The 23,253-nt window shown below is 43.1% G+C and overlaps 1 protein-coding gene across 3 annotated transcripts in view; it reads right to left on the bottom strand.

The window, feature by feature from the left end:
- Raly (RALY heterogeneous nuclear ribonucleoprotein) overlaps nucleotides 1–23,253 on the bottom strand; it is a 75,283-nt gene that overhangs the window by 1,522 nt on the left and 50,508 nt on the right. For 2 of the 3 annotated variants that reach the window (XM_051143566.1, XM_051143565.1), the window contains exons 3-8: nucleotides 7,873–8,137; nucleotides 5,184–5,256; nucleotides 4,943–4,990; nucleotides 3,037–3,203; nucleotides 1,204–1,317; nucleotides 791–1,038 (exon numbers count right to left, since the gene is read on the bottom strand). In XM_051143566.1, coding sequence (XP_050999523.1) covers nucleotides 791–1,038; nucleotides 1,204–1,317; nucleotides 3,037–3,203; nucleotides 4,943–4,990; nucleotides 5,184–5,256; nucleotides 7,873–8,128 — 906 coding nt within the window. In that variant the 5' untranslated portion in view covers nucleotides 8,129–8,137. The remainder of the gene's footprint in view (nucleotides 1–790; nucleotides 1,039–1,203; nucleotides 1,318–3,036; nucleotides 3,204–4,942; nucleotides 4,991–5,183; nucleotides 5,257–7,872; nucleotides 8,138–23,253) is intronic. The other variant, XM_051143567.1, reaches the window with a different exon arrangement.

The raw sequence follows: 23,253 nt of genomic DNA, 5'->3' as shown, positions 1-23,253 counted from the left end.
ACTTGCTGTAAGGTCCTGAGCAAGGTTATCTGGTAACTCTGAGCTTCAGCTTCTTCCCAGGGTAAATGTGGCCATTCTAATGTGTAGTCCAAGACCCAATCTGTTAAGGTTTTAAGTTACAAAGTCTGACATTTGTTCCCTAAACAAGCAGCCACTGTGCTAAACAAGCAGCGACTACATTGTAGCAAGTGTCTTGCTTAATAGAAGAATCAGACCCTTTTGCTCAATTTAGGACCCTTGTCATGGCTCCCAACCTTACCTGGAATACTTCCAGTATATACAGTAGTTTGCTTCTTTAACAAGACAGCCAGCTATAGGTAGTCTACTGTATCTATGTGTAATAATATAAATGTATATGTAAAAAATTAAAAAAAAAATGTTTAATTAAAAAAAAAAAAAAAAGACAGCAGCTAGAAGCTTGAAAGGCAATAGCTTTTAGAAAATCTCGTGTGGAATTAAAATTCCCATCTTCCCGTGGCTTCCCTTGTCAACCCCCAACCCTCCCTGACAGGCTGTGTGTTGTGTACCTCTTAGGCCCAATTCTTCTTCTGCAATACCCCTAGAGTAGAAGACAGATGACCCTGGGCTTTGCTGAGGTCTGCCCAGTCTTCAGTGGGACTTCTGACTAACAACTCAAATAGTGAACTACACATGGCTCATTCTTCCCTATTTCTCATAGTACTGAAGCTCTGAAAAGCAGGAAGGAAGGAGCTAAGGGAACAGCCAGTGCTGGTTCTTCCAGTCTGTGACCCTTCTGACAGCCCACGTCACACACCTAGCCGGCCCTTACCAGCTCCTCCTCACTATGTGTTAGCAGTCCCTCCTCATCACCATCATCTCGAGTTTGGACTTCTCCTTGGGGTGTGCCTGCCTCAGAAGCTGTATCTTCTTGGGGGGCCAGTGGCCGGCTGCTGCTGCTGCTTCCACTGCCACCGCCACTGCCGCCGCCACCACCAACATTGCCACTGCCGCCACTGCTGCCACCGCCACTGCTGCCCCCTCCTCCACTACTGCTGCTGTCACCCTTCTTCTTGCCATCTTGAAGGATAAAGAAGTGGGAAAAGGACCAGAATTCAGCTAGAGCAGCTGCTACTCAGCACATCTTAGTGAAAGCTAGCCACTATCGGCAGATCCCAACACACTGGATCTCCAGGACCCTACCCCTTGGGCAGTGTCGTCCCAAGAGCTACTCTCAGAGCTGACCTGGGTTGGCCTTTTGCTCCTCAGCAATCTGTTCCAAGCGACCCAACAGGGCATCGATGTTGGACTTGATCTGTGTCAGCTCTGTTTTGATGGTCTGTAGCTCACTGCTCTTCACTGGGAGTGGAGAGGAAGACAGGGTTATCATTTAGATGTATGATGCAAACAAAACTCTAGCCTCCTTATGTCAACTAGAAAGGCAATTCTTTTCCTGCCTAGTGAAAGGTCTCTTCTTCAGAGAACCCAGAACCCATCCTTATGGTGCCACGCCCACAGATATGAACCTGGTCATTTGAGACCTTTTGACCCTATGGGGACTGCAGTCGAACAGGAATGTCGATCTGGGCCATGTGTGCTACTCATCTGTAATCACAGTATTTGGGAGGCTAAGACAGGAGGATTGTTAGTTCAAGGTTAACCTAGATTAAGTCATGAGATCCTGGTAGTCACAGGTAGACATTCCTGTGAACACCTCAGTAATGCCATGTGTCTTAGCTGTGTTACAGACAGGATGGGGTCTATTTTAAAGGTACAAAAGGGTCTTTTGCCATTAGATTTCCTGGGTGCCTGACTGAAGCACACAGAGAACAGAAAAAAACCTGTCCTTATCCTTACTAGAGAAAAAAACCACTACTACTTTCTCAGTGGGTGTCACACCATAGCACTGGACTTTTTTTCCCCTGAAGCACTTGATTGTGTAAGAGTAACATCAACTATAGATTTGTTCCTTAATTTTCAGTGTTAGGTAAGTATGATTTGCTGGGCGGTGGTAGCACGCCTTTAATCCTAGTACTCAGGAGGCAGAGGCAGGTGGACTTCTTGTGAGTATAAGGCCAGCCTGGTATACAGCGTGAGTTCCAGATAGGGCTATACAGAGAAATCCCATCTCAAAAAACTAAGAGAAGCCAGGTGTGGCAGTACACACCTTTAATCCCAGCAGTTGGGAGGCAGAGGCAGGTAGATCGATGTGAGTTCAAGACCAGCCTGGTCTACAAAATAAGTCTAGGTCAGTCAAGGCTACACAGAAAAACCCTGTCTCAAAAAACCAAAAACAAAAGGCTAAGAGAAAATATGAGTCTGGGGGCTGGAGAGATGTTCAGTGGCTGAAGAGCACTAGTTGCCCTTGCAGAAGACCTGTCTATAACTCCAGTCCCAGGGGATTCATCACCTGCTTCTGGCCTCCACAGGCACTGCATATTAATGGTGCAGAGCTGTATGCAGGCAAAACACCATGCACATAAAAGATTAAAAATATTAAATTGTTAAAAAATGAAATTATAAGCCGGGCGTGGTGGCACACGCCTGTAATCTCAGCACTCAGGAGGCAGAGGCAGGCGGATCGCTGTGAGTTCGAGGCCAGCCTGGTCTACACAGAGAGACCTTGTCTCAAAAAAACCAAAAAAAAAAAAAAAAGGTGATGATTCAAAACAAAAAGATCATCTAGAACAGTGGTTTTCTCAACTTTCCTAATGTTGTGAATCCTTAAAGTTCCTCATGTTGCGGTGACCTCCAACCATAAAATTACCTCATAGCTACTGTAATTTTGCTGCTGTTAAGACTGTAATGTAAATATCTGATATACATGATATCTGATATGCAACCCCCAAGGGGGTCAACAACCCAGAGGTTGAAAACCACTGACCTAGAAAGATTAAAACATGTCACCAAGACATGGCGATGCACATCTTTAATTCCAGAACTCAGGAGGCACAGGCAGAAGAATCTCTAAAGTTTTAGGTTGGTCTGGTTTACATAGTGAGTTCCAGGCCAGCCAGATATGTACAGTGAGACCCTGTTTCAAAATAAGATAAAAATAAAAAAATAGATGCCACTCACATTTGATTTTGGTTGAGCCTGTAGTGATGGCTGTGGAACGAGCAAAGAGCTTGACAGGTATTGTAGTTTTGACACGGCGAACCAAAGGGACAGTGACACGGGGTCGCTTCACTGGAACTGCCCTGGGCACAGGCACTGGAGAAAGGCGGCCTCGATAATCAAACAGCCTGTGAAGGTAAATAGACCAGAGGCTGCAGCATGGCCTGTGACCACCAGGAGGCACTACAACACTAACTTTACCTGTGTAGCTTGTAAAGGGCCAGGAAGGAAGATCTGCCCTCAACAAGCCATGGTTGTGAAAAGGGCTTTCTGGATCCCAAAGGCTGATGAAATCCTTACTAGTTCCATCTTACTCACAGCCAGGCCAGGAGAAGCAGTTCAGGAACAAACAGCCCACTCTCAGAAGGGAACCTTTCATGAGGTTACTGACACTGAGGCCTGCCTTGCACTCAGGTAACTGCCACCCCAACTCTTGGTCAGTTTGTAAATCTCAAAGCAGCATAAATCCCCACCTGATCATAGAACTGAAAATAGGTGGCCAACACTTGGACCTTGGTTTTCCCATCTACATATTGAGGATGGTTATCCAAACTCACTGGTAGAACCTAAGAACCTGGTTACAAACACTTGAGAAGGTATGACAAGCGATACCCAGGATACCAGGGAACTGACACAAGGAACCTACGGCCCTTTTTTCTTCAGAGAAGGCCAAGAACTCCACAGCATTTCAAGGGTGGGCAGGTAAATGAGACCCAAAGCTCCCAGACTGTGTGCTAATACTCTAATGTCATAACCTGGCGCTCTCCATAAGGGCTTCTTTTCCTGAATTCAAGATCCCATGGGGGGGGGGGGGGGGTAGTGCTCTTGTTCAAAGAGTCCTGCAGCTGCCAATCACTCTCTGGAAATGAATCCAATCCCAGATCCTGCATCTGACCTGACCCACAAGGGGGAGGTGATGGCTCTGGCCTTGGTCAGAAATCACTGAGTCACAAAATCTCAAGACATCCAGGAGCCCTGGAAGATCATTTGATGTAAGCCCATCTCACTGACTAGTAGTACAAGAATTTGCCAAACGCCAGATAATCTATTCAGTGGCAGAGCTCAGATTAGCATCGAAGTCTCCTGACTTCCAGGTTCTGGCACTTTCCACTGTACCACATTAATTTCTGAAAACACTCAAGCAGAGAAAATGGTTCAAAAAAGTTGTTTTCTCTGAGTGTCTGAGGGAGAAGGAGAGGTTCTGACTCAATTTGTATGACAATTTCTAGTCAAGCACGTGGCCAGGAACTGGTATTGTGGTCAGTCTAGTAATCCCTGCACTCAACAAGCAGATGTAGGAGGAGGATGCATTTGACAACTGTTAACAAAAAGTGGCTGAGGCCACTGGATAGGAGCCCATAGCCTCAAGGCTGAAGTAGGTAGGACCGAGAAGAGAAAATAGATGATAACCCATAAGGGACTAATTCACATCTCTAAATAACTGATGACCGCTTAATCATAAGGGTCAGACTGAACTATTTGCAGGCTTCCTTTCTGGCTGGGTGAACAGCTTACAGAGTTAAGGGCTCAAGAACTACATGTGAAGGCACTGTACCTGGTTTTATACTCCAGTTGCCTTGTGTAGTCACCCCTTAGCTGTACATACCCTACACAACAGGACTAGAAAGGGGCAAGGCAGTCAGAGCATGAGAGTTTGGTGTGACGTCAGAGCTCCAGCCTGAGCAATTAAGGAATCAGACCCCATCCTAGCTCTGTCACTGACTTGAGATCCACCTTGAAGCAAAGACCCATTCACACCCCTGTGCTTCAGTTCCCAGCTGGGGGCCTTTGTGAGCTATACCAGCAATCTCTCAAGGCCCTTCCAGTTTGGCTGCTTAATACCTGAACATGCCCCTTCCCTGCTCACCTGGCATAGAAGTAGTCTTGGTAGTAATCATAGTCAAAGCTGTAGCCACTGGGAAAACAAAGGGAGATGGCCACTCAGCCCACTTCTCCACAGGTCCTCATCTCCAAATGTCTTCCTAAGGTCTGAGCTCAGCATACTGTCACTATATACATTTACTCCCTCTGTGAAAAGAGGGGCCCAGCCCACTCATACCAAAACAACGAAACCAAAAAACAAACAAACAAAAACCATAGAGCCCCACCTGTATATGGCAGTGGCTGCTCTCTTTAGCCCCTTGGGTCTATTAGGCTTGGGCTCTCCAGCCATGTTTATGTCTGTGTGGAGGAAAGAAGCAGAGTTGAAATGCTGACATGGCAGAGGATTCTCACACATCACCATTGTGCCTCCACATATTTACACAGTGCACACATGGAATCGTGTGCCAAAGTCTTCAAACATCAGAAAAATACCCAGACACCAAATAGATATGCCTGGGTGTGTATTCACTATACACTAGCACATACGTAAGTCTTCACATACCACATGACATAAATACACATTTTCAATGAAGTATATATGAATACATGCACACACTCATATATACATATCAGGTAAGAAAGCCATATAAATAGATAATATCTACATTCAAATACAGTCAGACTACCTATAAACAAAGAAGGAAATACATACTCGTGGGTGTTACACTAAACATTTCTATGCCTAGCAAGAAATATTTAGTTTTTAAAAAAAGCACATCTGCCTCCACACTCACTAATATTCTCATACACATTAAACTTAAATGTGCTCACACATTCTCTATACATTCAATCACATTTGCATACCTCAGTCACTAATACATACAAAGCTGTGAGCACGCACACAGAAACACCAAACTCTGTAGACACCAACACAGTTATTTGTTGTGCCAAGGGCACACATCTTCCACTTAGTTCTTATGTTCATAGCACCTCGTGGCTTCCAGAAAGGGTTCTAACCCACATCTTCTACAGACTGAAATAACAGGCTATACTAGTCCATTTTGTTCCCTTTCTATGTAGAATCTAGATTTTAACTGGAACAAAAAAGCTTGTAATTAAGAGACTATGAGGGAAGATCAGTGAGTGCACTGCTCAACCCACATCTGAGAAGCTTTTTCTTGCAATAGACAGGAATTAACTCAGAGACTCACAACTGGACAATGTGAGACTTTGCAGCACTCAGATCTACATGGCAAGTCTTCATCAAACCATTCCCCTCAAGGCACAGGTATCGTATGCAAAAGAGAGGCAGGACAGATTGCTAAGAGCCAAAGAAACAGCGTCCTCCAGCTACAACAGGACCAATGCACATATAAACTCACAGACACTGTGGCAGCACGCACAGGACCTACACAGGTTCAAGTGGATTAAGGGTCCTACCTCTAACCAAAAAGCTATTTGCAATTGATATCTGATGAGGAAAGGAAAAAATCAGTTTTCTCCAATGCAGTGTCAGTGGGTCTATCAACTACATACAAGGGCAAGCCCATGGCCAGGAGCAATTTGCCAAAATAAAACTAAATCCATGGAGGGCTGGAGAGATGGCTCAGTGGTTAAGAGTACCGCCTGCTCTTCCAGAGGTTCTGAGTTCAATTCCCAGCAAGCACATGGTGGCTCACAACCATCTATAATGTGATCTGATGCCCCTCTTCTGGCCTATAAGTGTACCTGTAGGCAGAGCACTGTATACCTAATAATGAATAAATAAATCTTTAAAAATTAAAAAAAAAAAAAAAAAACCTAAATCCATGATTAAAAAAAAAAAAAGATTTATTTATTTATTTATTATTCCATATACAGTACTCTGCCTGCATGCACCCCTGCAGGCCAGAAGAGGGCATTAGATCACATTATAGATGGTTGTGAGCCACCATGTGGTTGCTGGGACTCAGGATCTCTGGAGGAGCAATGCCCTTAACCACTGAGTCATCTCTCCAGCCACCACGACTTTTTTTTATTTGTTTGCTTATTCTCTGGGTTTTTTTTGTTTGTTTGTTTGTTCTTGTTTTTATTCATTTCTTTCTTTTTTGAGAGACAGGAGAAAAAAAAATTTGGATGAGTGGGTAAGATCTGGAAGGAGTTGGGGAAGGGAAATATATTCAAAATATATTGTATTGAAATAAAATCTAAGTTAGAAAAAGGGAGCTATGAAGGCCAGTGGGAAAAGTTGTTTGCCTAGTAAGCCTGATGACCTGATTCTTTTTTTTTTTTTAATATTTTTATTTAATTTTAATTTATGTGTATTGGTGTGAGGGTGTCAGATCTTGGAGTTACAGACAGTTGTGAGCTGCCATATGGGTGCTGGGAATTGAACCCAGGACCTTTGGAAGAGCAGACAGTGCTCTTAACCACTGAGCCAATTCTCCAGCCGATGACCTGATTCTTGAACCCGAATAAAAGTGAAAAGAACAGCCGGGCCTGGTGGCACACACCACCTACCTATCTCCCAAATGCTGGGATTAAAGGTATGGGCTATCTTGCCCAGAAATACAAACAATTTTTTTTTTAAAGAGACATTGAGGGGAGGGTAGGACCTGGAGAAGAGAAGAGAGGAGGCTATGACTGGGATGTAAAGTGAATACATAAACTTTTAAAAAGGAAGGCAACACACACACAGGCATTGAGAAAGCAAGGACAGAGAAAAGGTTTTTGAGACAGGGTCTCTCTGTGTAGCCTTGGTTGTCCTAGTCTCGCTTTGTAGATCAGGCTGGCCGAAATCTCACAGCGATCTGCCTGCCTCTGCCTCCCAAGTGCACCACCATACCTGGCCTGAAAAGGAGCGTCTTAACAATCCTCTATAGGCACTCATTTAAGAATTATCTAATTTATATTTCAAATATGGTTTCTATCTGTTTTTAAATTATAAAATCTTGGACAGAAGCAATTCAGAGGACAGAAAGAGGTTTAACTTACCCAGGGTCTGTCCAGCCAGTACTCGCCCATTCTCCCCCAACACAGCTGCCCGGGCATGGCGCTCATTGGCGTACTGGACGAAGGCATAGCCTTTGTGCACAGAACAGCCAGCCACACGGCCATACTTGGAAAAGATGGTCTCCACATCTGACTTCTTTACCACAGCTGTGTTCAGGTTTCCAATGAAGACCCGAGAGTTGATGGACTTGGGGTCGTTCTTGTTGGTTACATTGCTGGTCTGGATCTTCAAGGACATGGTGTTCACCTGAAAAGGGGATGTCAGTGTGAAACTGGGTTTGCAGGCTAGCCTCAGGGAATGCTCATGGCCCATATCATGACTAACCTGGATTGCCCCTTACCTCTCTGCACATCCTCATCCCTATGGTATCCATCCTCCCTTTTCCTATGCCTCCTGTTTTCCTGTTACATTATCAAGAGTTGCTGCTTACTGGCTGCTAATCTCATGCTAGGTAGGTCACGGTGTCCCCTCACTGGCACTCTGTACATGGCAAAGTCAACACAGGAAGGGCACAGTGCTAGTGAGGCTGGAGTCAACAGTCTGCTTGACTCCAATTCTTTTTAACAACAACTTTTAATACACTTATTTCAGTGTTATCCCACTTAAAAAACCAAATTTAATAACTCTCTACAGCTTTTCTTTTTGTTCTTTCCATGTAGAGTCATAGCAAAAAGGACACATGGTAATTTCAAGAGATGCTTGCTAGAGTCGTTCCCTATTATGAAAATTGCTCAGTCTGATATAGATGTGTCTCATCTTTACTAACATAAGCCAGAAAGGTCTTTACTGTGGCAGCCACTCTGCAAGAGGTTTGCTTACATAAGCCTTACCAGGTACCTGCTGCAGGCTAAGGGTAGCATACAATACTGAATGATACTAAGAACTCACGGTTGAATATTGTTTACCAGAAGCTGAGACTCTGATTTTAAAAAAAAAAAAAAAAAAAAAAAAAAAAAAAACTTTTTTCTGGTAAGATTATTAGCTTTCTAATAAGAGGCACTTAAACACATTAAAGTCCACTTCTGTCAACTTCATCACTCTGCTTCCTATAGGTAACGCCAAGTGAATAGTTACAGTAATATTCGCATGAGAACAGTTTATTAGCTATCCATTTAATACTGATTCAAATATGTTCAGCTTAGAAATGAGTGTGTAACTCCTCTTTGTACGCATGTATAGATGTATATATGCAGGTCAGTAGACAAGACCACCTGTTTGTTGTTTGTTGTTGTCTTGTGAGACTATTTTTCACTGTCTTTAACTTACCTGAATAGGCCGACCTGGTTGGCTAACAAGCCTAACTGCCTCCTCCAGCACTGGGATTATAGTGCATGCCCTTATACCCTTATACCTAACTTTTTCAAATGTATGTCCTGTTGGCCACAATGAAGCATGCTTTTGATCCCAGTACTCAGGAGACAGAGGCATGTGAGGTCTACATAGTTTCAGGCCAGACAGAAAGGCCCTGCCTTTAAAAAACAAAAAACAAAAAACAAAACAAAAATCTGATGCTCAAACTCAGGTTCACTGACCTACCTACCCTGCAACTATTCCTCATTCTCTACACTCTGGCAATGAATCTATTTTACCCCCACGGGGCTCCTCCACATAGTGGTTACACCCTGGCATAAGGCCCAAGAGAAAGGGACAAGGGTGTTAATGCCAGCAGGAGAGGTTTGCAGTTTGGTCTTGGCATTTGCATGTACTGGCCCTGTATTCTGTTTACTCTTAGGGCAGTTTCAGAAGGGAAGGAACTAAACAGCCTCCAAGCAAAGTGTATTAAAAATCTTCATCAGCCTGCCTGTTTTTTGATACCTAATATGAGGGAGGGGCATAGGGGCTTATTTTTATAGAATTAGGTAAAAATGCAAGCAAAGAAATCTATTACCTTTTTGTGTTGACAGGTAAGAGTTCCCACTTTAACAGCTCCTCTGTGTACTATTCCTCAGACTCCCCACCTTGAAGCTGGCTGGTTCTGACCAGCTGGTGGCACTGTTTACAAATAAACCACAGGCTGGACTATGGCATAAAATTAGGGGAAGAAACCGCTCCCAGACCTGAGTTTGCAATAAACTCAATGGATTGACAGGAGTCAGTATGTACTTCAGAGCAAGAGGCTCAGAGCTTATCTTGTTGCTACTAATGAAGACTTTAGTCTTTACTAACACGAGTACCCATGGACACACCCAATGGACTCTTCATAAGCAACAGGAAATGCTTAGAGCTCCTCATTTTTCAGTTACAACAATCCTACCTGGATGATGAGCCATTCAAAGGTTAATTCCTTGTCCATTCAGAAATATAAATTATCTTTATAAGGTACCTATGTGATATTAGATGACCGGTGCTGCTCAAAACTATAAAGTTTTGGCCAGAGAACTGCCACTTTATTTGGTAGGAAGGAGCCAACCAGCCTAGGGTGTGGGCTGAGAAAGAGAGAGAGATGATAGTTTAGATATAACAGCTGCTGGCTCTGCAATTTATCTGATAGGGATAGGCTAGTTATGGATTCCCTCACACTGTTAGAAGCCTCTAACACAACTGCATAGGAAGCATTCGCTGGTTTGCTGCAGAACAGTTTTTCAGGTTTGGCTCTGCCAATCTTTCCTCACCTGAGCTTTGAGACACAGATATAAAAGAACCATTCAAACCATGGAGGCTTTAAAGATCACAAATTAGTATAACTGTATGTGTGTGTCCATTTTACTAACACCACCACTAGCAGGACCATCTTAGATGAGTAGTGAGCAGACTGAAGCACAGCCTTAGGATATCGAGAGTCAACCATATTACCCTGTTCTTGCCTTGAGAGATGACGCAGAAAGTCTATGCATATGGCTGTTGTGTGCAACATGTGCTGGCACCCAAGCCCCAAACTCCCAATCTATACCCTCCAAGTTTTGTATGATGCTTTGCCATGAAGACTGTATGTTATTCTGTAGATTCTCTAAGACCAAGAGGACACATGTCTAGAGAGTTCTAGAACACTTGAATGGTACCACAGAGGTATATACCACACTGCCTACCTTCCAGGCCCACTGTTCTAGTCTGGTCCAAATGACTACCTTCACAAACCTACCCCCGCCCCATAACCACCCTTATTTTATGTTTTTCCCCCTTTATCCCGCTCCCCCATTTAAAGACAAAAATAGCATGTAGCTGAGGCTGGCCTTGAACTTGCTATATAGCCAAAAATGACCTTAAAGTCCTAAGCCTCCTCTGTCTCTTTCTGGATTTTTCAAGGTTTCCATGTAGCTCAGACTGGAGACTCTAAAATATCATTATCCTTTTCAGCAAAAACTACCTAACTTGATAACCTATTCCCCCACTGCTAGCCAAACCTTGCTTATAAACTGTATAACTGAGAGCAAGGTACTGGCAGCTACAAAGGTTTTATGCTAACAATAAACTAAGGAGAAGTGAATGGTGGGACCAGGGAGACAGAATAATATACCAATCACTTGTGTCATGAAGAGGTATCTGTAATGTCCCATTAGCAGGAACTTTGTGGATATGTCCTTACCGAGGCAAAGAATGGAGCAAAGCCTGGCTACGATGCATGGCTCAAACAGCACAGGAAGATCACCCAAGGGTTCAGGTGTCCTCTGGCTCTAACACTAGGGTTTTGTTTGTGTGTGTTTTCTTGTTGTTCTTGTTTGCTGTCCTTCGATATCCTCTCTCTCCCCTTTCACTCCCCTCCTCACCCCACTCTTTAAAGACAGCTTCATAAACCCAAAGTGGCCTTAAATTCATCTCCCTACCCCACTTCCCAAGTGCTAAGATCATAATCGGCATGAGCTGTCCTACCCCACAAGACCAGGGTTTTGTATACTACTTCTCCTTCAGGTGAGATGGACATCCAAGAAAGCATGAAGCAAGCAGAAAACAAAGACCGTATGTCACAAACACTGCTGTGCTGAGGGGAACCAGAGGGGCTGCCTCCTGGGCCAATGTCTGCACGTTCACTTGCTAGATAAACAAAAAACACTGGAACCTTAAAACTAATTAAACCTCGCCAGGGACAAAGGCTTTGAAATGCCATTACAACTCAAAGGGATGGGCCAGCTTCCTCAAGTTAGAACAGAAAGTTGGTGAAAGCAAACCATTTTCCCAAGTTCAAACATTTCAGACAGAAACTATGTTTTAGGAGACAAAGACAAACACAATCCAGAGCTTCGCAAAGGTACAAAAGTCCTAAAAGGTATCCCAACTCCCAAATTTTGGGTAACTGAGAAACTTGCCCAAATCCACTGCAGTAAAAAGAGCCTCTGATTCTGAAAGCCAGGGCCTCACATATCTCATTTCATCTTCACAATGGCCCATGAGGATATGTTTTAAAGAGAAAGATGAGACAAAGTAATCAATTAATAAGGAAAAGCCAGAACTAGAATTCAGGTCTGTCTGAAAATAAACAGCATCTACAGGGGGCTAGACTGTGCGTGCAGAAATTCCTCAAGTAATAGTTTCTAGGCAACCAGACAGTGGCCACACCTGTAACCCCAGCACTCGGGAGGCAGAGGCAGGCAGATCTCTGTGAGTTCGAGGCCAGCCTGGTCTACAAAAGTGAGGCCAGGACAGCCGAGGCTACACAGAGAAACCCTGTCTTGAAAAACAAAACCAAAATAGTTCTAGGCAAGAGTGTTCAGAACACACACACCCTCCTTGCCCCTCCCCCGTCTGTTTGGACAGCACCTTAGTGGATGGACATATGTAGGCTCTGCACTTACATACTCATTCTTCCCTCAAAGTCTATGCTGAGATCTAATTCCCAGTGTGATAGTTGATCAACAGGCCTTCTGTCCATCCCTAGCTGCCTGGTAAGCAAGAGCATCTGAGCCAAGGGCGCACTTCCCCAGGAATGGTTATCTTTATCGCTGACAGCAACTTTCTTCCACTCAGATAGAACCAGGGTTATCTAAGAACAGAAGGCAATAAAGTCTTTAGAAGGTGATTATGTCATAAGAGCTAACTCTACATAAATGAGTTTTAGTGCCTTTTTAATATAAACAGGCTCCAGAGAACAACCTGCTCTTTCCACAACAGTAGAATAAAATAAAAAGGCAGCTTGTCCTGGAACCACAGGAACACCACAGATACCTTAATTTTAGACTTCTCAGACTCTAGAACTTGAAGAAATAAATTTGTTTATAAAATACTAATTTTTGTCATAGAATCATGAAAGGACTAAAATAATATTGCTAGCTCTGTTTTGTTTTTAAAGATTCTTTAAGGGTTTTCTGCTTTAAAATTTTTCAAAGTTGTATGACAGCTCTAGTGAAAGGGCGTGGCCTTCTATACTCTAGACACATCTGCTATAACCTGACCCTCACCCTGCCACATTAAGCCTAGTCTTTAAGCCTGTTCTTTGGAAACATTCATCTCCAAGGAGGAGCTGCTACTCTTAAGTCTTGTTGAGCCAACACTGCTTAGCCAGTCTTAGCCAGTCCTGTTAGGTTATTTCTGTTGGGATTTTTATTCTCTTCCCTTTGCCCTTAGAAAATCCTAGGACTGCAAGTAGTAAATAGTTGTTGGTTATATGGGACCATCTCTGGAGAAAGCCAAGCAATGAGACGGATCAGTATCCAAGGACTCTTTAGCCCAGAGATCTTGATTATCGGGCAGTCATGGATGACAGAACATCTATTAATCTCATTAAACTCGTCAGGCCCCCACTCATTAACACTGCCCAAATGATCATTACTGGCCAGGCAGGCCTAATTTCCCAAGCACTACTGACAATTTCTACTTCCAAGAGAAACCTCAGCTCTCAGCTAGCCAAATACAGAAGTATAACCTTAACTGCCTACAGACCCTTAAGGCTCTTTGGCTTGGATTCATGTGACCTAGAACAACCCATGTGACGTCTACAAACAATAATACCCTTATTCTGAAAACAGAAGCCATCTCCCTGATTATCTTTTTACATCTGTGTAGTGGTCAATTAGGCTAATCAATGTGAATGTGTTATTGCATCTGTGGCAAACTATTAAAAAAAATATGGGTTATACCTGTTTCTCTTACTGCCCAATTTCCTTTTGTGGGGGGGGGGGGGGGGTGCGGGGGGAGAAAGGAAACAGGGTCTCTCTGTGTAATAGCCCTGGCTGTCCTGGACTCCCTTTGTAGACCAGGCTGGCCTCAAATTCAGAGATCCACCTGCCTTTGCCTCCTCCTGAGTGCTGGGATTAAAGGTGTGCATGCACCACCACCGCCCAGATACTGCCCAAGTCTATACCTCACATTCAACAACCATTTGTGAGTGGTCCCTGTGCTGATCTCGCTGAGAAAAATAGAGTGTTCAACTTGTTTGTCAAGAAGCTCACTCGGCATTTGGGAGGCAGAAGCAGGTGGTCTGGTCTACACAGTGAGTTCCAAGCCAACCAGGGCTACATAGTGAGATCCTGTCTCAAAAAATAAAAGTTAAAAAAATAAAATACCCTTCTTTCTGGGAATAATATAGTTTTGTTTTTCCTCAAATCTAAGACAAACTAGCAAAAACAGCACCAACTCTCAAGTCAGGTAGGGTAGAGTTCCAAAACTAGTTCTGTCAATGTATGATCTTGGCCATGTCCCTCATACTTACTAGGCCTCAAAATCCTCAACAGTCAAACAGAATTAAGCTATTCTCCTACGACCAGAGATAGTACCCAGGGGGGCCAGTGAAATGCCCAGCCAGTAAAAGCACTTGCCACCAAGCCTGAAGACCTGAGTTTGTTAGATCTATAGGAAATGTACAGCAGAGGAAAAGAACCGTTTTGTGTGTGCTATCCTCTGACCCCCACATGTGCACCCACCCACAGATCAAACAAACAAACAAACAAACAAACAAACAAACATATTTTTTAAAAGAAATTTAAGTCAAGGGGCTGGAGAGAAAGTGGTTAAGAACAATGGCTACTCTTCTAGGGTTCAACTCCCAGCACTCTCATGGCAGTTCACACCTGTCTGTAACTCCAGTTCCAGGCCTTCAATTCAAACACCCTCAGACAGACAGACATGCAGATAAAACACCAATAAATATAAAATAAAAATAAATTTTATATAAATAAATATATATTCCCCCCCCCCAACTTTTTTGAGACAGGGTTTCTCTGTGTAACACTGGTTGTCCTGGGCTGGCCTTGTAGACCAGGCTAGCCTCAAAGTCACAGAGATCTGCCAGCCCTTGCCTCCTGAGTGCTGTGATTAAAGGTGTGTGCCACCATACCCAGCTTTTATATGCATATAAAATGTTTAAATTTTATGTAAAATTATTAGATGATTTTAGATGAAGCATGGTGATACCTACCTTTAGTGTCAGCACTCTATTGAGGCAGCAGGCAAATCTCTGTGAGTTCAAGGCAATCCTAGTGCGGTGGCTGTTCTTGGTTGTCAACTTGACTCTATCTAGATTTAACTAAAACCAAAGCAGCTGGGCATTCCTGTGAGGGAGTGGGAAGATCCACTTCTAATCTGAATTTTTCTTTCTTTTCTTTTTTTCTTTCTTTTTTTTTAATTTTTCCCCCAAGACAAGGTTTTTCTGTGTTGCCTTGGCTGTCCTTGAACTCACAAAGATTTGCCTGCCTCTGCCTCCCAAGTGGTAATCTGAATTTTTGAGGTGGGAAAATACATCTTTAATCCTTTAATCCAGATCTTTTGAAGTGGGAAGATCCACCTTTAATCTGGGTCATACCTTCTGCTGGAAGCAGATATAAAGGACATGAAAGGAAGCTCACGCTCTCTTTGCCTGTTCTTACTTCTGCTACCAAGTCCATTCTCACTGACATTAAAGCCTACTTCTTCAGGATTCCAAGGTGTACTTAGGACCAGCTGAGACATCCAGCATCATGGACTGAACAACTACTGGATTATTAGAACTTCAGTTTGTAGGCAGCCATTGTTGGGTTAGCTGGACAACAGCCTGTAAGCCACTCTAATAAATATCCATTCTATACAGAGATTCTTTCTATAAATTCTGTTCCTTTAGAGAATCCTAACTAGTATACCTAGTCTATACAGTGAATTCCAGGACACTTAGGGCTATAGTGAGATTCTGCCTCAAAGTAACTAGCTAACTAACTAAACAAACAATAAAAATAAATACTAGCCAGTCTAGTATCAGGTACTGGTAGGTATTAAGAAACAGAATGTTGCTCGGTAGTGGTGGCAGCACATGCCTTTAATCCCAGCACTCAGGAGGCAGAGGCAGAGGCCAGCTTGGTCTACAGAGTGAGTTCTAGAACAGCCAGGGATACACAGAGAAACTCTGTTTTGGAAAAACAACAACAAAACAAAAAGAGGAGAAGGAAGGAAGGAAGGAAGGAAGAAAGGAAGGAAGGAAAATGCAAGGCAGGGAGGGAGAGGAGAAAGTGAGTGACTGAGTGAGTGAATGAGAATGAATGAACGAACGAACGAACGAACGAACGAACGAGAGATTATGGTTTAGATATAACAGCCCCAAGGGTTCATGTGCTGAAGTCTTACTCCCCAACTAGAAGCACTATTTTTAATGACTCGACTATGAGGATGTTAGTCTATCAAGGATTAACCCACTGGTGAGCTCACGACGGAACAGGCTGTAGGGAGGCAGCGCCTTAAGATGATCCTGCTTTACCACGCCCTCTCTCATGACACTCTGCTTTAACATAGGCCCAGAAACAAAAAACAAACATGGGTTGAAACCTCAGAAACTATGTCAAAACAAATCCTCTTACCTTAACTGATTTATTCATGTATTCTGTCATAGTGACAAAAACTAACACCTCGATAACCCCAATGCCCTATGAAAACAGATTAATCCATTCTAGGTGCTCCACAGTCCAGTTCTGACAGTCTCTACCTGTATCATCTCCCAGTGCAGTGTATTTAACCTGAGAGTAAGAGTCGAGCAGGAAGTGTATGCTAATGCTGGCATCCCCTTAGTATCAAGTACTTACAGCGTCTTCTCTCCATGCCTGTCAAACCATCACAGAAGAAGGAAGGGTTCCAGGCTTTGCCTGTGCCACCCTTACCCATTTTGGCATAAAGCCCTAGCTCTGTACTATCTCACTGTTGTCAGTGTAGTAGTAGGCCCTGAAGGGAGGCCGGGCTGGGCCTCGGTCATCTCTCCACAGCACGGGTCAGAGTGTGTATCCCACCTCTCCTGTACCTTATACACAAATTCCCCTTCTGACTGTGGCTTTAGATGGAAATGTAACCAATAGTGAGTAGGTAACTACTTTAATAATCTCCAAAACTGACGTAAGATACTAAGAGAAATCACCCACAAACCTACCTGTCCATCTAATTCTAACTAAAAATCCAAATTCTAAGCTAATCATGCACCAAGTAACAACAAACAAACTGTGTTTATTCATCTAGTAATTAGATTGGGACTAGACTCAGTCAGACGGGGGATATCCACATGGTCAGAAAGCAGATGTGCCTTGGTACAAGTCCACTGCCCCACAAGTAGCCTAAACCAAGCAGTGTGGGGATTCAGAGACAGGAGAGGAAGGTGGGAGAAGGACTTACTAAAAAGGAACCTTATTCTATAAATACACACAGACTTAAAGAAGCTCCTCTGGTCATTTTCTGCTGGATGTTTTGTTGAGAACCGGATATGATGTTTTACTTGGCTATATATCATCAACTATATATATATAACGTGCTATTAATCTTTTATTTTGGATTGCTATATACTCAGTTCCCTTTTTTTTTTTTTTCTCAAGGCAGGCTTTCTTTGTGTAGGCTTGACTGTCCTGGACTCGCTTTATAGACCAGGTTGGCCTTGAACTCACAGCGATCTGCCTGCCTCTGTCTCCCAAGTGCTGGGATTACAGGCGTGTGCCACCACTGCCTGGCTTGTCTTTTCTCTTTTTGGTTTTTTCGAGACAGAGCTTTTCTATGTAGCCTTGGCTGTCATGGACTCACTTTGTAAACCAACCTGGCGTTGAACTCACAGCGATCCGCCTGCCTCTGCCTCTGCCTCCTGAGTGCTGGGATTAAAGGCGTGCGCCACCATGCCTGGATCTCAGCTCACGTGTTCAAAACAAAAAATATGGCCATCAAGGTCATTCTCTGGGACACATAAGAACACTAGATTTTAGACCACAAAAGCCTCTTAGTATGAGGCAGATGATGGTGTATGTTAAATGTAACCAAAGACAAATTAGTCCTTAGTCCTATTCAAGCCAGAGCTGGAATAAATAAAATATGAGACTGAAGTTAGATCTTTCAGCCACAGCCTCTATGGTTGGTCAGTTTCTGATCCTTGAGGCACAAGGATCACATGGAGCCAATCAGCACTTGCTATGGAACTGCCAAGATGGCCCTCTCTCACTTTTCATGCCTCCCGAGGCTGGCTCCTCACAGTGATAATGTGGCAAGATTAGTCACTGCTTGCTGTTGCTTGATTATAGCTATTCTTTGCTGTAAATGAAGTTTAAAAGTCAAAAGGTTTGTGACTTACGAGCCTTTCTCCTGCAGAGAAGTCAGGCAGTGACAAATGCCCCTCTGGTTCTGCTATCCATTATAAGTTGGAAGATGCCATGTTCCAATTACTGGAGACCCCGGTACAGCTCATGGAAAACCTTGCTCCAGGCTGCAGCCATTACTCAGGCCTGGCAGGGTTACTCTAGGCCCAAGCCTCATTGAGTAAGAGTGGACAAAAGCACTTTTCCTGAGTTTTGAGCCAGCCCCTTCCACCCTTACCTTATATTAACCCTAATGGTTTAGATACATTTCACAGAACTATGTTGGTTATCTCAAAGTAGTCAGCTTAGAGGCTGCCTCAGATAAACAGACATGATGAATTGAGATCATATATATATATATATATATATATATAGTTGGGTGAATGTTATAAAATGTAATCCTCCATAGGAAAGCCAGAAGATAAAAGTATGTGGGACGTTAAAATTAAACAGAGACTAAAAGGACCTTTAGAGAGTCTCTATTGTAAGCAGTGGCTACAGTATCTAACACCCATTATATGCCAAGCCTTGTCATGCTAGAAGCTAAGGAATGTAAGATCCCTTCAGTCATGGAAATGAGAAAATTAAGATCCAGACAAAATTACTTGCTTCAGGTCAAAATTAAATAGGTCAGTGATAGAATTAGAACTCTACCTCTGGTGACACGAAAAAACGTAGAAAGGAGTGTTCCTGTGCACACTCTACCGGGGGTGGGGGGGAGTGGTTAAAAAAAAAAAGGGAAGGGGCATAGTTCCATCTAGATCCCTAATTGCTTACTGCCCTTTAAACTATCCAAGGTCTCAGGAAAATGAGGGTGAAAGGAAGACGTGCTTCAGAGTGGTGGTGAGGGTCAAGTAATGTGCATGCAAAGTATTAGTGGGCACATATATAAAGTATCCCAAATATTTACCAACAAATCATCTATACAGCAACTCTTTGAGAAAGGTATTGATAATTTAATGAACAAGACTGAAGCTTTTTTTCCAATGTGTTACACAAACCAAGGAAGCCAATATTTCTCAAAACTTTTCATGAAGGATGTTGTTTTGTTTTTTAAAATTCTAATAACCACTGATAGAAGAAAATGTCAAGCAACCAGTTTCTAAGTATTGACTCTCAATTTTCATACTTAAGAGTGAACTAGCAACAACAGATGGGCTACAATTTAAAGAATGCCTCCAGGCTCTGCCCTATCAAACTCTACGAAAACAAAGAAAAAAACCTCATTTCTTTCAAGTCAGTTAGCTTGAAATTTTTTAGACTTTGGTGTCAAGACTACTTTATAAAAACTGCCACTACCACCATCCTTTTCTAAGAGTGAAGACGGCAGGCAGGCCGCGGATATGTTCTTCTAGAAGTAATTTATCTTGGTTATCTACTCTCTAGGCCATGAATAAGAGAAGATGATTTAGGCTTAACAAAGACTAGAGCAACCTTCTAGTGCCAGAAGACAGAAAAGAGGACAAATCACAGAAGAATGATGTCTCTGGCTCTCTGTACACCAAAAGAATAAGATAATAGGATTGAAACGCCATATCCTAACTTCTTTTTTTATTTACTCGTGTGTGTGTGTGTGTGTGTGTGTGTGTGTGTGTGTGTGTGTGTGTGTGTTCACTCAAGTGTGTACGTGTAGAGGGGTCAGGTCTCTATTGCTTGCCACCTTATCTGTTTTGAGACTGAAATCTGAAGCTCACAATTTGCTAGAATGATTTCAGTATCTGCCTATCTCTGGCCCCTGCCCAAGCTCTGGGGTTACAAACATATAACGCCACAGTTGGCTTTTAGTGGACAGAGGAGATCCACACTCCATATCCTTGTGCTTGCACAATGTGGTGGTATGAATAGGAATGGTCTCCATAGACTCGTGTGTTTGAATGCTTGGTCCATAGGGAGAGGCACTGTTAGGGAAATGTAGCTCTGTTGGAGTAGGTATGGCCTTGCTGAAGGAACTATGTCACTGTGGGGCAGACTTTGAGGTCTCTCAGCCAGTTCACTTCCTGCTGCCTATCAGGATGTAGAATCCTCATCTCCTCCTCCAGCCTTATGACTGCTTACACACTGCCATGTTTCTCCTTCCATGACAATAATGAACTAAAGCTCTGAAACTGTAAGCCAGCCCCAGTTAGATGTTTTCCTTTATAAGATTTGATTGACCTTTAAAAAAAAAAAAATCACCGGCTATGGTTTTGTTTTTTATTTCCTACATTCAGATGGAGACATGGGTGCTCAGTCAAACATGATTTAGGACTCTGCTATCGTTTGGATGGTGAATGTCCACCAAAGACCCATGCGCTGAAGGCTTGGTCCTGACATGGTGTCACTGGGAGGTGACTGAACTTTTGAGAGCTGGGATCTAGAGGGACATCTTTGCTTCCTGGATGATCCTGTCGGCAATTATGGTTCATTGTGCACTCTTGCCATGGGCACAAAGCAAAAGGACAACTGAGCATGGGCTAGAGCTGCTAATCTGCAAGCTAAAAATCTTTTTTAGTTGAGTTAACTTGGGTATTAGTCTAAGAAAACTGAGGCCCTGAGAATTATCTCACAGTGTCAAACGTTTTGCACAAAGATGACTACTGAGAATAACGCCAGGCCAGTCATTTTATTTCATTAGTTTGTTACAACAAAAGTTTGCTTTTCTTTTTAAAAGATTTCTAATAAATAATATACATCTGGATTGTGAGTGTACTGCCTGCAAATGCTTCCAGAGGGCGTTAGACCCCTTTGAGCTGGGAGGTACAGGTAGGGTATGAACACACACCAACACAGGTGGCAGGAACTGAGTTCAGATCTTCCCTAAGATCAATCAACACTCTTAATCACTGAACCATCTCTCCAACGCTCTCTGTTGTATAGCTATTTCCTCCAAACTTAAACATTCTTTCCCAGAGAGGGGGAAGTTATGAAATAAAGGAAATTCACAAGGTTCAGAAAGATCCTAAAACCTCCAAGATTCACAAGGCCTGGGTCCAAAGTTATATAAACAGTAATGATTGCCAGGGAGAGAATTCTGCCTCACTGAGCTACCTACAAATCATAAAAGAGCTTCAAAATCATCACCTATGCAGGAGTAGACTTCCCAGTGATGCTGCTGCCTTCTAAGCTGCTCATATTCCTGTAAGTAACTCCTCATCTACCTACACTGTGGTAAACTAACCCAAATGAATTCACTGTTTCACTAAACTAGCCTGTCGTTGGTACCTTATGTGGGAAGGTTTGTAAGCTTTGTCACAGGTGAAAGCAGTCTTGGCGGGCTTTGCCCTTGAACATACCACGGATACTCCCTGAGATTAACCTTGAGATAGACTAGGTGGAGCCATTCTGGGCCTGGAATTCAGGAAGCAGACTGGGGGACTGCAGCTGGACTATTGTGCTTCTAATCGACTCTCGATGTGAGGAGATCGGCCATTGCATGTGAGAGACAGGCAGGCAGAGAGGACGAGAGGGGCAGCAGGTTCAGACCGAGCTTGAGCGCAGGTGGATCAGGAAAAGGATCAGCGAACAGGCCGGACCAGGGCGCAGGCCAGAGACACCTAGGGACCCATCCCGTGGAACGGATTTAAAAGTCTCACTCTGTGGACCAGGATGGCCTAGAATTTTTGACAACCCTGTTTTAGCCTGCTAAGGGCTGGGATTACAGCTATGAGCTACCATGCCCAACTCCTTTTGTCCCTCATGTGACATGGGCTCCACAAACATTAAGTATCTGCTTATGTGCAGATCTTTTTGAAATCTTTTCAGAGCTTTCCAACTTTCCAGAATCAAGTCCAAATCCTTAATAAAGCTATGAAGACCTTCACTAAGGTAACCATCTTAAGCAATTATAAGCCATTTACTTCATACATGAGTAGACATTAGCACAAAGACAAAATTAGTTGCTTTATTTAACACTATGAACAACTCAGTTATGAACTGGGTCTCAAGGACTGGACATCAAACACCAAAGTAAAGGTCAAAACCTCCTTTTCTTGAATTAGTCTACATGGGGTTTAAGAATGCAGCACTGGGGGGGGGCTGGAGAGATGGCTCAGAGGTTAAGAGCACTGTCTGTTCTGGCAAAGGTCCTGAGTTCAATTCCCAGCAACCACATGGTGGCTCACAACCATCTATAATGAGATCTTGTGCCCTTTTCCGGCACATGGGCAGAATACAATAAATAAATAAATAAATAAATAAATAAATAAATACTATAAATAAACAAACAAACAAACAAATAAATGTGCAGCACTATATGGCTCAGAAAACCTTTTCCTTTCAAGAATGACTGAAGATACTGTCCTTTGTTTGAGGCTACCATCCTGACCAAACAACCGGAGCAATGACCAAGATTTGTGCATAACAGTGTATTCTTGCATACTTAAGTTGAAGAGCTCCTGCTGTTATGAACATCAAGTAGAGGCTAACCAACGAGCCACTACAACATGAGCAAAACTAGCCAGCTCCATGAATAGCAGCATGGCACTGTCACGGACTTCTAAACTACTCAGTCAAGTGATGAGGCTAGAAGCAACTGTGCTGTCTGTGGTCCTTAACCCTCTGTGATTGTCTTGGGATCAAACTTTTCTGGCTCCATTAAAAAAAGAGATGGTACCAACCAAATCTTTATGCTGTAATATCTGATTTAAGAATAAATAAAAGTGAAAGTCCTGGGTTCTTTCCTCAACATCTCACCCCCAAAAAGTTCCCTGCAACTGAAAAGGGGATCTCAACAATAAAAGAATGGACATGGGTTTGCACCAGGGTTTAAATCCAAGAACAAATACTTACTAGCTATGCCACTTTGGACATGCCGTAAACCTCCCGTATCTCTATATGGTATATATATTCTCACCACATACTGAGTCCCTATATGGTACATACATTCTCACCACATACTGAGTCCTTCAAGCTCATTCACCTGCTGATTTGCCTCAAAAATGTTAGTGATTCATA

The sequence above is a fragment of the Acomys russatus genome, chromosome 4, assembly GCF_903995435.1.
Source record: "Acomys russatus chromosome 4, mAcoRus1.1, whole genome shotgun sequence".
Taxonomy (NCBI): domain Eukaryota; kingdom Metazoa; phylum Chordata; class Mammalia; order Rodentia; family Muridae; genus Acomys; species Acomys russatus.
Note: the sequence above shows the minus strand (reverse complement) of the source record. Positions and strands in the feature narration are given on the sequence as shown.